Source organism: Aegilops tauschii, chromosome 7, assembly GCF_002575655.3.
Source record: "Aegilops tauschii subsp. strangulata cultivar AL8/78 chromosome 7, Aet v6.0, whole genome shotgun sequence".
In the NCBI taxonomy this organism is placed as follows: Eukaryota; Viridiplantae; Streptophyta; class Magnoliopsida; order Poales; family Poaceae; genus Aegilops; species Aegilops tauschii.
The window spans coordinates 43751498-43767244 of record NC_053041.3 but is presented as its reverse complement, the minus strand read 5'-3'; the positions used below and the strand labels follow the sequence as shown (position 1 = coordinate 43767244).

The following is a 15747-nucleotide window of genomic DNA, read 5'->3' as shown; positions in this document are numbered from 1 at the left end:
GAACAAAGACAAGATCCACATGGATCCATGGAAGACAAACGTCGATCCAATCCCGCGAGATCCATCGGAGACAAACCTCCACATGCCCTCCAACGATGCTAGAAACACCACCGGGAAGGGGACTAGGCAGGGAGAACCTTATTCCATCAGCGGAGAGCCGCCGCTGACTCGCCTCTTTGAGAAGGACACAAACCCTAACAAAACTCAAAAGAGAATGAAAAAACGGAGCCCTCCCACTAGCAAAGGCCGGGATCCATCATGCCTCCATTGCCATAAGACCACAGGTGATGAAGTAGACTAGCGGCGGCACCGGCAGGAGCCATGAGAAACCCTAGCCAAAGGGTACTCTTTCTTCCACGGAAAAATTGTCGATGTTCATCGGTTTCATTTTTTTCAACCCATGCCAACTTTTTTCAATACACATTCTAGATTTTCATATACATCAGAAACATACCCTCTATAAACTAATATAAGATCATTTAAATCACTACTTTAGTGATCTAAATGATCATTTAAATCACTATCTAAGTGATCTAAATATATTTTTTGAAATACATGGTTAACATTTTTCAAAAATTAATTATTTTCTATCTAATTTCTTCCACACACATTGTACATTTTTGGTATATGTCTACATTTTTATATACACTTTTAACATTTTTCAAATACAATATTAACATTTTTTGAATAACTCTCAACATTTTGAGTACTAGTAGCACTAAACCAGAAAGGGAATAGAAATATTGCGACGAATCAATATAAATCAATACCTAATAATAAAGGAGCTATTGCTTCCGGCGGTATGTCACGAAAATTGCCGCTAAAGTTGCATTATATTACCCACCAAGGCCATCCATAAGTGACAAAAAACATTTCACACAGGGCAATCCCCCGCCTAGGCTGGCCCAAACAGTAGGGACCTCCTATACAGCTCTCTGCGCGCCGGAGAAGACGCAACGCGTCCGTTTGGGCCGGCCCATATCGGAGTGGCCTGTATTTTAAATTATATTTTTATTTTTTTATTTCCTTTTCCATTTCATTTTTTCTACTTTTAATAATTTGGGACTTAACAAAAGTTCCTAAAGTAGAAAAACTGACATTTTTTAGATAAAATATTTTTGTATTAGAAAAATGTTTGGGATTTTGTAAAAAAATGTTTGCTTATTCAAAAAATGTTCGTAATTTTGAAACAAATGTTTGGGAAATAAAAAAAGTACGTTATTTTTTAAAGTTCTTGTATTAAAAAAGTTAATCAAATTGAACAAAATTTCACAAATTCAAAAAATATTAATAAATGGAAAAATATCTTAAAATTTCAAAAACTGTTCGTGACTTACAAAATAGTTTATTCATTCATAAAATGTCCACTGATTCAAAAAATGATCATGCATTTCAAAAAAGTTCGTCAAATCAAAAACATGTTTGTGAATTTTAAAAATGGTTCCACCAATTTCAAAAAAATGCTCGTCTATTTTAGAAATGTTCACCGATGCTAGAAAATTAGTTAATCAAATTTGTAAATAGTATTAAAAATGTATGAATTAAAAAATGTTCTTGTTTTTGAAAAATGTTCAAAAATTTGTAAAAGTGTTCACGAATTTGAAAAATATTCATGATTTCAAATATGTGCACGGGTTTAAAATAATGTTCATGATTTCTCGAAATTGACAGTGATAGTGCATCTCGGTGCTGCAGCAAAATGTGGTCATGGCCAGGAAATTCTGATTTTTTTTCTTCCATTACAACGCATGTGCCCTTTTGCTAATCGACTGGTCCTAAACCCCCCACGCTCATGCATATCGAGACGGAACTTTAGGTGCTTTGCATCCGGACTCCACCAAAAATATATATTGCTGATTCCAACACGGAATCCAACCCAGCCGAGTCGGCCTAGTCTATATATTCTCACACCTATGCTAGTTCTCAGCGACCGATCAATCTGCTAGAGCTTCCTGCAGCCACGCTGTCGAGATGACCTCCTCCATCAGCCCTTTCAACCGGCCGGTGAGGCTAGCGGCGCATGCTTTCTACGACGACCTCCCTTCGGAGACCGCCCCCGCCGGCCAACCGCGTGTGCAGCAGGGCACGGCCATCGTCGTCCTCGACGCCCTCGCCAGACGTAACAGACGGTGGGTCCGAGAGGATGATCTCGCCGCGTCCCTCAAGTTGCAACCCACGTTGCTCCGCGAGGTCCCCCGCCACCTTGAGAAAGACAAGATAGTAGCGCGAGACGTCCGAAAGGAGCCAGCCGCTACCACCGGCAGCACCAAGGAGGGTGAAGAGGAGGACAAGGTGAAGCTGCACCTTGAATCCTACGGCTGCCTGGAGTATGCGCAGGCCTTCGACGCCATCGGGTACCGGATGCACCGCATGCGGAAGAAGATAAAGGACGAGCTCGCGGCCGACAGCAGGGCTACGGTCCAGCAGTACATGTGCCCTGCCTGTGGGAGGAGGTACTTGGCGTTGGATACCATGAGACTCCTCGCCGGCGACTGCGAGTGCTTCCGCTATGAGCACCGCGGCAGCGAACTGGTCGTGGAAACTGATGCCAAGATCACGTCTCAGGGGTCAGGAGTGAAGGAAATATGCCCTAGAGGCAATAATAAAGTTATTATTTATTTCCTTATTTCATGATAAATGTTTATTATTCATGCTAGAATTGTATTAACCGGAAACTTGATACATGTGTGAATACATAGACAAAACAGAGTGTCACTAGTATGCCTCTACTTGACTAGCTCGTTGAATCAAAGATGGTTATGTTTCCTAACCATAGACATGAGTTGTCATTTGATTAACGGAATCACATCATTAGAGAATGATGTGATTGACTTGACCCATTCCGTTAGCTTAGCACTTGATCGTTTAGTATGTTGCTATTGCTTTCTTCATGACTTGTACATGTTCCTATGACTATGAGATTATGCAACTCCCGAATACCGGAGGAACACTTTGTGTGCTACCAAACGTCACAACGTAACTGAGTGATTATAAAGGTGCTCTACAGGTGTCTCCGAAGGTGTTTGTTGAGTTGGCATAGATCGAGATTAGGATTTGTCACTTCGATTGTCAGAGAGGTATCTCTGGGCCCTCTCAGTAATGCACATCACTATAAGCCTTGCAAGCAATGTAACTAATGAGTTAGTTACAGGATGATGCATTACGGAACGAGTAAAGAGACTTGTCGGTAACGAGATTGAACTAGGTATGAGGATACCGACGATCGAATCTCGGGCAAGTAGCATACCGATGACAAAGGGAACAACGTATGTTGTTTTGCGGTTTGACCGATAAAGATCTTTGTAGAATATGTGGGAGCCAATATGAGCATCTATGTTCCGCTATTGGTTATTGACCGGAAATGAGTCTCGGTCATGTCTACATAGTTCTCGAACCCGTAGGGTCCGCACGCTTAACGTTCGGTGACGATCGGTATTATGAGTTTATGTGTTTTGATGTACCGAAGGTAGTTCGGAGTCCCGGATGAGATCGGGGACATGACGAGGAGTCTCGAAATGATCGAGACGTAAAGATCGATATATTGGACGACTATATTCGGACATCGAAAAGGTTCCGGGTGATTCGGGTATTTTTCGGAGTACCGGAGAGTTACGGGAATTCGCCGGGGAGTACATGGGCCTTATTGGGCTTTAGGGGAAAGAGAGAGGAGAGGCTGCGCGCCCCCACAAGGCCTAGTACGAATTGGACTAGGGGGAGTGGCGGCGCCCCCTCCTTCCTTCTCTTCTCTTTTCCCTTTCCTTCTCTCCTACTCCTACTACATGGAAGGGGGAATCCTACTCCCAGTGGGAGTAGGACTCCCCTTGGGGCGCACCTAGGAGGGCCGGCCTCTCCCCCTCCCCCACTCCTTTATATACGGGGCGGGGGGCACCCCTTGGAGACACAACAATTGACCATTGATCTCTTAGCCGTGTGCGGTGCCCCCCTCCACCATATTCCACCTCGGTAATATCATAGCGGTGCTTAGGCGAAGCCCTGCGTCGGTAACATCATCAACACCGTCATCACGCCGTCGTGCTGACGGAACTCTCCCGCAAAGCTCTGCTGGATCGGAGTTCGTGGGACATCATCGAGCTGAACGTGTGCTGAACTCGGAGGTGCCGTGCGTTCGGTACTTGGATCGGTCGAATCGTGAAGACATACGACTACATTAACCGCATTGTCATAACGCTTCTGCTTTCGGTCTACGAGGGTACGTGGACACATTCTCCCCTCTCGTTGCTATGCATCACCATGATCTTGCCTGTGTGTAGGAATTTTTTTGAAATTACTACGTTCCCCAACAGTGGCATCAGAGCCAGGTTTATGCGTAGATGTTATATGTACGAGTAGAACACAAGTGAGTCGTGGGCGATACAATTCATACTGCTTACTAGCTTGTCATACTTTGGTTCGGCGGTATTGTTGGATGAAGCGGTCCGGACCGACATTACGCGTACGCTTACGCGAGACTGGTTCTACCGACGTGCTTTGCACACAGGTGGCTGGCGGGTGTCTGTTTCTCCAACTTTAGTTGAACCGAGTGTGACTACACCCGGTCCTTGTTGAAGGTTAAAACAACACTAACTTGACGAAATATCATTGTGGTTTTGATGCGAAGGTAAGAACGGTTCTTGCTCAGCCCGTAGCAGCCACGTAAAACTTGCAACAACAAAGTAGAGGACGTCTAACTTGTTTTTGCAGGGCATGTTGTGATGTGATATGGTCAAGACATGACGCTATATTTTATTGTATGAGATGACCATGTTTTGTAGCGAAGTTATCGGCAACTGGCAGGAACCATATGGTTGTCGCATTATTGTATGCAATGCAATCGCCCTGTAATTGCTTTACTTTATCACTAAGCAGTAGCGATAGTCGTAGAAGCAATAGTTGGCAAAGACGACAACGATGCTACGATGGAGATCAAGGTGTCGCGCCGGTGATGATGGTGATCATGATGGTGCTTTGGAGATGAAGATCAAAGGCACAAGATGATGATGGCCATATCATATCACTTATATTGATTGCATGTGATGTTTATCCTTTATGCATCTTATTCTGCTTTGATTGACGGTAGCATTATAAGATGATCTCTCACTAAATTTCAAGGTAAAAAGTGTTCTCCCTGAGTATGCACCGTTGCCAAAGTTCGTCGTGCCGAGACACCACGTGATGAACGGGTGTGATAAGCTCAACGTTCATCTACGGGTGTAAGACAGTTTTACACACGCAGAATACTCGGGTTAAACTTGACGAGCCTAGCATATGCAGATATGGCCTCGGAACACTGAGACCGAAAGGTCGAGCGTGAATCATATAGTAGATATGATCAACATAGTGATGTTCACCATTGAAAACTACTCCATCTCACGTGATGATCGGTTATGGTTTAGTTGATATGGATCACGTGATCACTTAGATGATTAGAGGGATGTCTATCTAAGTGGGAGTTCTTAAGTAATATGATTAATTGAACTTTAATTTATCATGAACTTAGTCATGGTAGTATTAGCATATCTATGTTGTAGATCAATAGCTCGCGTTTAGCTCCCCTGTTTCATTTTTGTTATGTTCCTAGAGAAAACTAAGTTGAAAGATGTTAGTAGCAATGATGCGGATTGGATCCGTGATCTGAGGATTATCCTCATTGCTACACAGAAGAATTATGTCCTTGATGCACCGCTAGGTGACAGACCGATTGCAGGAGCAGATGCAGACGTTATGAACGTTTGGCAAGCTCGATATGATGACTACTTGATAGTTTAGTGCACCATGCTTTACGGCTTAGAACCGGGACTTCAAAAATGTTTTGAACGCTATGGAGCATATGAGATGTTCCAAGAGTTGAAATTGGTATTTCATACTCATGTCTGTGTTGAGAGGTATGAGACCTCTGACAGTACTTTGCCTACATGATGGAGGAGAATAGCTCAACCAGTGAGCATGTGCTCAGATTGTCTGGGTACTACAATTGCTTGAATCAAGTGGGAGTTAATCTTCCAGATAAGATAGTGATTGACAGAATTCTCTAGTCACTATCACCAAGTTAGTAGAACTTCGTGATGACCTATAATATGCGAGGGATAACGAAAACAATTCCCAAGCTCTTCGCGATGCTAAAATCGGCGAAGGTAGAAATCAAGAAAAGCATCAAGTGTTGATGGTTGACAAGACCGTCAGTTTCAAGTAAAAGGATAAGGGAAAGAAAGGAAACTTCAAGAAGAACGACAAGCAAGTTGCTGCTCAAGTGAAGAAACCCAAGTCTAGACCTAAGCCTGAGACTGAGTGCTTCTGCTGCAAAGGGACTGGTCACTAGAAGCGGAACTACACCAAGTATTTGGTGGATAAGAAGGATGGCAAAGTGAACCAAGCTATATTTGATATACATGTTATTGATGTGTACTTTACTAGTGTTTATAGCAACCCCTCAGTATTTGATACTGGTTCAGTTGCTAAGAGCAGTAACTTGAAACGGGAGTTGTAGAATGAACAGGGACTAGTTAAGGGTGAAGTGACGATGTGTATTGGAAGTGGTTCCAAGATTGATATGATCATCATCGCACACTCCCTATACTTTCGGGATTAGTGTTGAACCTAAAATAAATGTTATTTGGTGTTTGCGTTGAGCGTGAATATGATTGGATCATGTTTATTGCAATACGGTTATTCATTTAAGTTAGAGAATAATTGTTGTTCTGTTTACATGAATAAAACCTTCTATGGTCATACACCCAATGAAAATGGTTTGTTGGATCTCGATCATAGTGATACACATATTCATGATAATGAAGCCAAAAGATGCAAAGTTAATAATGATAGTGCAACTTATTTGTGGCACTGCCGTTTAGGTCATATTGGTGTAAAGCACATGAAGAAACTCCATGCTGATGGACTTTTGGAATCACTTGATGCTTGCGAACCATGCCTCAAGGGCAAGATGACTAGGACTTCGTTCTTTGGAACAATGGAGCGAGCAACTGACTTATTGGAAATAATACATACTGATGTATGCGGTCCGATGAGTGTAGAGGCTCGCGGCGGGTATCGTTATTTTCTAACCTTCACAGATGATTTGAGCAGATATGGGTATATCTACTTGATGAAACACAAGTCTGAAACATTTGAAAAGTTCAAAGAATTTCAGAGTGAAGTGGAGAATCATCGTAACAAGAAAATAAAAGTTTCTACGATATGATCGCAGAGGTAAAATATTTGAGTTAACGAGTTTGGCCTTCAGTTAAAACAATGTGAAATTAATAGTTTCACTACTCACGCCACCTGGAACACCACAGTGTAATGGTGTGTCCGAACATCGTAACCGTACTTTATTAGATATATGGTGCGATATATGATGTCTCTTGCCGATCTACCACTATCGTTTTGGGGTTATGCATTAGAGACAACTGCATTCACGTTAAATAGGGCACCATCTAAATCCGTTGAGATGACATCGTATGAACTATGGTTTGGCAAGAAACCTAAGCTGTCGTTTCTTAAAGTTTGGGGCTGCGATGCTTATGTGAAAAAGCTTCAACCTGATAAGCTCGAACCCAAATCGGAGAAATGTATCTTCATTGGATACCCAAAGGTGACTGTTGGGTACACCTTCTATCACAAAACCGAAGGCAAGACATTCGTTGCTAAGAATGGATCCTTTCTAGAGAAGGAGTTTCTCTCGAAAGAAGTGAGTGGGAGGAAAGTAGAATTTGATGAGGTAACTATACCTACTCCCTTATTGGAAAGTAGTTCATCACAGAAATCTGTTCCTGTGACTCCTACACCAATTAGTGAGGAAGCTAATGATGATGATCATGTAACTTCAGATCAAGTTACTATCGAACCTCGTAGGTCAACTAGAGTAAGATCCGCACCAGAGTGGTACGGTAATCCTGTTCTGGAGGTCATGTTACTTGACCATGACGAACCTACGAACTATGAGGAAGCGATGATGAGCCCAGATTCCGTAAAATGGCTTGAGGCCATGAAATCTGAGATGGGATCCATGTATGAGAACAAAGTGTGGACTTTGGTTGACTTGCCCGATGATCGGCAAGCCATTGAGAATAAATGGATCTTCAAGAGGAAGACAGACGTTGATAGTAGTGTTACTATCTACAAAGCTTGAATTGTCGCAAAAAGGTTTTCGACAAGATCAAGGTGTTGACTACGATGAGATTTTCTCACTCGTAACGATGCTTAAGTCTGTCTGAATCATGTTAGCAATTTCCACATTTGATGAAATCTGGCAAATGGATGTCAAAACTGCATTCCTTAATGGATTTCTTAAAGAAGAGTTGTATATGATACAACAAGAAGGTTTTGTCAATGCTAAAGGTGCTAATAAAGTGTGCAAGCTCCAACGATCCATCTATGGACTAGTGCAAGCATCTCAGAGTTGGAATATACACTTTGATAAGTTGATCAAAGCATATAGTTTTATACAGACTTGCGGTGAAGCCTGTATTTACAAGAAAGTGAGTGGGAGCACTACAGCCTTTCCGATAAGTATATGTGAGTGACATATTGTTGATCGGAAATAATGTAGAATTTTCTGGAAAGCATAAAGGAGTGTTTGAAAGGAGTTTTTTCAAAGAAAGACCTCGGTGAAGCTGCTTACATATTGAGCATCAAGATCTATAGAGATAGATCAAGACGCTTGATAAGTTTTTTCAATGAGTACATACCTTGACAAGATTTTGAAGTAGTTCAAAATGGAACGTCAAAGAAGGAGTTCTTGCCTGTGTTGCTAGGTGTGAAGTTGAGTAAGACTCAAAACCCGACCACAGCAGAAAATAGAAAGAGAATGAAAAGTCATTCCCTATGCCTCAGTCATAGGTTCTATAAAGTATGCTATGCTATGTACCAGATCTATTGTATACCCTGCCCTGAGTTTGGTAAGGGAGTACAATAGTGATCTAGGAGTAGATCACTGGACATTGGTCAAAATTATCCTTAGAGGACTAAGGAAATATTTCTCGGTTATGGAGGTGATAAAGAGTTCGTTGTAAGAAGTTACGTCGATGCAAACGTTGACACCGATCTAGATGACTCTGAGTCTCAATCTGGATACATATTGAAAGTGGGAGCATTTAGCTAGAGTAGCTCCGCGCAGAGCATTGTAGACATAGAATATTTGCAAAATACATACGGCTCTGAATGTGGCAGACCCGTTGACTAAACTTCTCTCACAAGCATAACATGATCACACCTTAGTACTCTATGGGTGTTAATCACATAGAGATGTGAACTAGATTATTGACTCTAGCAAACCCTTTGGGTATTGGTCACATGACAATGTGAACTATGGGTGTTAATCACATGGTGATGTGAACTATTGGCGTTAAATCACATGGCGATGTGAACTAGATTATTGAATGTAGTGCAAGTGGGAGACTGAAGGAAATATGCCCTAGAGGCAATAATAAATTTATTATTTATTTCCTTATTTCATGATAAATGTTTATTATTCATGTTAGAATTGTATTAACCGGAAACTTGATACATGTGTGAATACATAGACAAAACAGAGTGTCACTAGTATGCCTCTACTTGACTAGCTCGTTGAATCAAAGATGGTTATGTTTCCTAACCATAGAAATGAGTTGTCATTTGATTAATGGGATCACATCATTGATGTGATTGACTTGACCCATTCCGTTAGCTTAGCACTTGATCGTTCAGTATGTTGCTATTGTTTTCTTCATGACTTATACATGTTCCTATGACTATGAGATTATGCAACTCCCGAATACCGGAGGAACACTTTGTGTGCTACCAAACGTCACAACGTAACTGGGTGATTATAAAGGTGCTCTACAGGTGTCTCCGATGGTGTTTGTTGAGTTGGCATAGATCGAGAGTAGGATTTGTCACTTCGATTGTCGGAGAGGTATCTCTGGGCCCTCTCGGTAATGCACATCACTATAAGCCTTGCAAGCAATGTAACTAATGAGTTAGTTACGGGATGATGCATTACGGAACAAGTAAAGAGACTTGCCGGTAATGATATTGTACTAGGTATGAGGATACCGACGATCGAATCTCGGGCAAGTAACATACCGATGACAAAGGGAACAACGTATGTTGTTATGCGGTTTGACCGATAAAGACCTTCGTAGAATATGTGGGAGCCAATATGAGCATCCAGGTTCCGCTATTGGTTATTAACCGAAAACGAGTCTCGGTCATGTCTACATAGTTCTCGAACCCGTAGGGTCCGCACGCTTAATGGTCGGTGACGATCGGTATTATGAGTTTATGTGTTTTGATGTACCGAAGGTAGTTCGGAGTCCCGGATGAGATCGGGGACATGACGAGGAGTCTCGAAATGATCGAGATTTAAAGATCGATATATTGGACGACTATATTCGGACATCGGAAAGGTTCCGAGTGATTCGGGTATTTTTCGGAGTACCGGAGAGTTACGGGAATTCGCCGGGGAGTACATGGGCCTTATTGGGCTTTAGGGGAAAGAGAGAGGGGAGGCTGCGCGCCCCCCCGCAAGGCCTAGTCCGAATTGGACTAGGGGGAGGGATAGTGCCCCCTCCTTCCTTCTCTTCTCTTTTCCCTTTCCTTCTCTCCTACTCCTACTACATGGAAGGGGGGGGAATCCTACTCCCGGTGGGAGTAGGACTCCCCTTGGGGTGCGCCTAGGAGGGCCGGCCTCTCCCCCTCCTCCACTCCTTTATATACGGGGAGGGGGGCACCCCTTGGAGACACAACAATTGATCATTGATCTCTTAGCCGTGTGCGGTGCCCCCCTCCACCATATTCCACCTCGGTAACATCGTAGCGGTGCTTAGGCGAAGCCCTGCATCGGTAACATCATCAACACCGTCATCACGCCGCCGTGCTGACAGAACTCTCCCGCAAAGCTCTGCTGGATCGGAGTTCGTGGTACGTCGGAGGTGCCATGCATTCGGTACTTGGATCGGTCGGATCGTGAAGACGTACGACTACATCAACCGCGTTGTCATAACGCTTCCGCTTTCGGTCTACGAGGGTACGTGGACACATTCTTCCCTTCGTTGATATGCATCACCATGATCTTGCCTGTGCGTAGGATTTTTTTTGAAATTACTATGTTCACCAACAAGGAGATGGTGGTGACCATCACAACAATGCACAGCGTAGGTGGCTTGAAAAGTTGGAGGACATGCAGCCCAGGATGGATGAGAAGCTAGAGCCATTGCAGGCGCACATCCAGAGGGTGGAGGGTGGAGAGACAGAGGTTGAAGTTGGAATATTATTTCCTGGTGCAGGTCGCTGTGGCACAAGCAGTGCCTCAAGGTCGAAAGTCTTTCCTCCATGGATGTTAAAACAAGGCATGGATTATACAAGTATTGACAATGATAAGAAGATGAATTCAAGTAGTGAAGAAAAGAAGAAACGTATATTAAAATGAGAGGATGAAGACGATGACGAAGAAGCTGAGATGGAGTGGGAAGATGGCTAAGAGTGCCAGTGGCACATTGAAGAATTTCCTATCACCTATTTTTAAAAGATTTAAGTCTATTAGTTGAACATTATTAAACTACAGTAGCACTACTAGTACAAGACCAGACTATTAGCAACCACTATTATAAATGGTTAGGGCATCTCGAACGATGACCCCTAAATAGGCCACTGTTAGCAGCCACTATGGAAAATGGTTAGGGCATCTCAAACGCCGACCCCTAAATCTGCCACTATGGCAAATGGTTAGGGTGAAAATATGCCATACGCTAATCGCATGTGCTGGCCCAGGACGCCCCTTACGCGAGTGATGCACATCACGAATGGTAGGCTTTAAAATCTCATGCCCAATGAGTCCTCACATCATGGACAGTGGCAAATCTAGAAAGAAAAAGAAAGGTGGGATCAAACTTAACAATGATTACTTTGGTTAAAAAAAGAGAATTGACACATAAAAAATCACATTATACTCATGAGGCAAACTTTTGCGGCTTCCTCCCACCGGTGCGGGCCGGCTGGCGTTCCCCACTACAGAGGGATGCAGCCATGCGAGGCTAACATTCATGTCCTGCTATAGGCCACCCAAGCCTGGTGTCGGCTGCCATTTGCAAATACTAGAACCTATTGTTATGGCCTTGCTCATGACAGATTCACCACAACAATTTCCAATACACCTTGTTAGCTCCACAACTAATCCTAATACCAGAACCTATTGTTATGGCCTTGCTCATGGGAGATCCAGATCTACATGTTGCAGTTGCAATGTCCAAATATTTCCCCATGTACAGCCTTACAGCCTTCTTATTACTTGGCTCGTACTGTTCTTGTTCATGCACGGATATGACAGAAACAAGGGTGCTCTACTGCAATTTTTGTTTAAGTTGTTGCTGCCTGGATGGCTACGTCTTGAGAAATACATCAATTTAAATTGAATATGTGGAATGCCATCAGTGCTAGCTGAATGTGTCAAACTGATGTGCTTACAAATTAGTCATTGTGCAAACTGCAACCTGATAGCAGTCAGTGAAATACATTTATTTCCATGCATTGTAGCATCATATTTACTTGCTTTCCGTTTACTGCGCCGCTTGTGGATTTTGCTCTTGTTGAAGTTGTGTTTCTACGTCCTGCGCAGTTCCTGTTCTTTTAACATGCTCTTGTTGAAGACAACAGATGAATTCTGACTGTCCGCATGTTGCTCTTCTGCCATGTGCATCGCCTATACTGATTGTAAATGGAAGAACTGCAAATGGCTAGGTGCAGGATTCAATTATCAATATAAGTTGAACTTGAAAGCATAAGATACACAACTGAACAAAAGGAGTTGAGAAACAACAAACAAACTAGGTTCCAATAGGACCCAGATCTCAAGACAAGATGAGGTAGCAGAACCACAACTAACTCTTTTTTCATGGCAGCACAAAGGGCATGCCGAATAGCAGCAGACAAAAGAACAAGCGGAACAAATCTACCGTGCTAACGATGACCCGAGGAGCTTATGCTCAAAACATGCCTTGTTGCGGATGGAGTTTCTAGATAGCCAACCTAAGGAAACTGTCCAATGCTCGAAAAGATAAGTGGGACAAGTGCAACCCAACCACCACAGTGTAAGGCCATCCATGTTGGACCAGTACTTTGGCGTCGACAGCCCAGAAGTTACCTGCAGAGTCCATCACCATACGGAAGGAAGGCTAACTGGCCGTGATGGGTTAGTATACAAGTATAGGAAAGGAAAGAAATGCTTGCATAATACACAAAAAAGGAAAGAAACACCAGCAATATTTCTTGAATCTGAATTTGCATACAAGTACTCCCCTGTCCCGAATTACGTCCTGAAAATGGATAGAAATTGATGTATCTAGACCTAAAAATACGTCTAGATACATCCATTTCTGCGACAAGTAATTCGGGACGGAGGGAGTATATACTGAACATATCGTTATCCTATATGAATTTTCATTGACGACAACATGAATGGAAATAAATTCTAAAGAGATTTTAGTCTAAACATATCCAAAGCCAGGTTATAAGTTTCCAAAAAAAACCAATCGATCAAGAGTGTGTTTCCTGCCTATTCTGTATCCCCTATATCGTATCAGGACATGCTTTCACACCAACGGTTGAATATTTAGATAGAATACTAGTACACACCAGGATAAGGCGTCAATAAATCTTTACCTTTTCATTCCTCTTTCTAAATGGATTGACACATGAAACATACTAGTATATATATGCCCACATATGCATCCAAAGATTCATCGAGCAAACAACAAACACTCCGGCCTACCATTGCATCCATCCCACAACGTTGTCAACTCTTCTCTTTGAAATGGAGAATGTTGTAGTGTTGATTGTTGGCGCTGGGCCAGCAGCCCTTGCAACAGCAGCATGCCTTAGCCAATTCTCAATTCCCTACGTCATTGTCGAGCGTGAATGTCGCAGCGCGTCGCTTTGGCGCAACCGCGCCTACGATCGCCTCAAGCTGCATCTTGCAAAGGAGTTCTGTGAGTTGCCACACATGTCATACCCACTAGATGCGCCAACATACATACCAAAAACCTTGTTTGTGAAGTACTTGGATGACTATGTTGAGCGTTTCAATATTCAACCCTAGTATCTCACTAGTGTGGAGTCATCCACATTTGACAATGACGATAAATGTTGGTCCATCGTTGCACATGACATGGCAAAGAGCACAATAGTCAGCTTCACAGCAAAGTTTCTTGTCGTGGCAAGTGATGAGAATAGTGCAGAGAATATTCCAATGATCCCCGGACTGCAAAGTTTTCTGGGTGATGTCATCCACTCCTCAAGCTACATGTCAGGCAAGAGCTACTCTGGCATGAATGTATTGGTCATTGGATCTGGCAACTCTGGAATGGAAATTGCTTATGACCTTGCGGCCCATGGTGCCAATACTTCAATCATTATACGAAGCCCGGTATGTACATGCACTATATATTATTTTCTGACGTGGAAACACTAGGGGATCCCCCACCCCCACCCTACGGGCAGTATATATTTTCAGTGGGCACAGGGCAATTTCTTATTATAGTCACCACTAGAAGGATGCAATTTTTAGAGTAATTACTAGAAAGTACTTCATTGTATAGAGCGATAGACTGTTTTATAACATGCACAAACAACTCAACAATTAGATGAACTACACCGAAAAAATAACTCTTGAAAGAAGATGATTCTATGAAATTTTATTTTAAGACGCAGGCTTCAAAAGAGATATGACATGTTTTGTGGTTGCAGATTCATGTAATGACAAAGGAATTAATCCGGTTGGGGATGACACTTGCTCACCATCTTCCACTAAATCTAGTGGATAACCGCCTTGTGATGGTGGCGAATTTAATATTTGGAGACCTATCGAGGTATGGCATCAGATGGCCAAAAATGGGTCCAATGATCCTCAAGTCAGAAACCGGCCGATCCGCTGTTATTGATGTTGGCACTGCTGGATTAATCAGAAAAGGTATCATCAAAGTAAGTATATCCTTGACATGACATAAATTTCATAACATATGTTGTCTTCATATGCCAAGTTATCAATATTCTATTCATCTCCTATAGGTACAGGGGAGCATTAGTAAGATCATGGGCGATATAGTTGAATTTCAGTGTAGTAAAAATATATCATTTGACGCGATTGTGTTTGCAACTGGATACAAAAGCACAACAAATATATGGCTCAAGGTAACAACATCGATGTTTGAATATGTCTGAGTTTGTTTTCTTGGTGCATCAATTGTTAAATCTGCTAATAAGCTCTATGTTATTTTTTTATCCCAGAATGGTGAGAACATGTTAAATGGCAATGGACTGCCCATCAAAGAATATCTGAATCATTGGAAAGGTGAAAATGGGCTCTATTGTGCTGGGTTAGGATGGAGAGGATTGGCTGGTATTGCAGCAGATGCCAAGAATATCGCCAATGACATCAAATCAGTGATAGGCGATATGTCTGGCTAAATTATCAAATTAGCGAATGTGTCTTCGACAAAGCGATGCCTTCCATCGCTAGGCTCCTCAACAAGATCAAGGATGAGCTCCGATGTTGGGCTAAGGCAGGGGCACAAGGCCTGCGGGTTGTTCTGCACCAATCCTGGGATGTCCACTGAGTTGTATGATATATTGTAAAACTAACCTAGGACTGTAACTTTTCCCCATCCTTTCAATGGAATGAAACGCAAAGGTGTTTTGCGTTTTCTCGATTTTTTTGATCTTTTACATGTTGTTTACCAGGGCTAGTGTGCTAGACGGTTGATTGTTTGAGAAATCTAT

General features: G+C 42.6%; 2 protein-coding genes across 2 annotated transcripts; both read left to right on the top strand.

The window, feature by feature from the left end:
* The first annotated feature begins 1971 nt into the window (after positions 1–1971).
* LOC109733045 (uncharacterized) lies at positions 1972–11346 on the top strand. Its single transcript, XM_073503579.1, has 2 exons — positions 1972–2567; positions 11262–11346. The coding sequence occupies exons 1-2, from the start codon at positions 1972–1974 to the stop codon at positions 11344–11346; spliced, it is 681 nt and encodes a 226-aa protein (XP_073359680.1).
* A 2437-nt stretch (positions 11347–13783) lies between these two features.
* On the top strand, positions 13784–15435 carry LOC109784016 (probable indole-3-pyruvate monooxygenase YUCCA11). The gene is made up of 5 exons (XM_073505801.1): positions 13784–13958; positions 14280–14395; positions 14716–14949; positions 15037–15159; positions 15256–15435. Exons 1-5 carry the CDS (start codon positions 13784–13786, stop codon positions 15433–15435), a joined length of 828 nt encoding a protein of 275 aa, XP_073361902.1.
* The last annotated feature ends 312 nt before the right edge of the window (positions 15436–15747 follow it).

Excerpts from the sequence above, each read along its gene's own strand:
- LOC109733045 (XM_073503579.1), top strand. The coding sequence starts at position 1,972 with ATGACCTCCTCCATCAGCCCTTTCAACCGGCCGGTGAGGCTAGCGGCG. Across the intron at positions 2,568-11,261 it reads GCCAAGATCACGTCTCAGGG|GTCGCTGTGGCACAAGCAGT; the intron begins GTCAGGAGTGAA and ends TTCCTGGTGCAG.
- LOC109784016 (XM_073505801.1), top strand. The coding sequence starts at position 13,784 with ATGGAGAATGTTGTAGTGTTGATTGTTGGCGCTGGGCCAGCAGCCCTT. Across the intron at positions 13,959-14,279 it reads GCATCTTGCAAAGGAGTTCT|GCAAGAGCTACTCTGGCATG; the intron begins GTGAGTTGCCAC and ends GCTACATGTCAG. Across the intron at positions 14,950-15,036 it reads TCAGAAAAGGTATCATCAAA|GTACAGGGGAGCATTAGTAA; the intron begins GTAAGTATATCC and ends CATCTCCTATAG.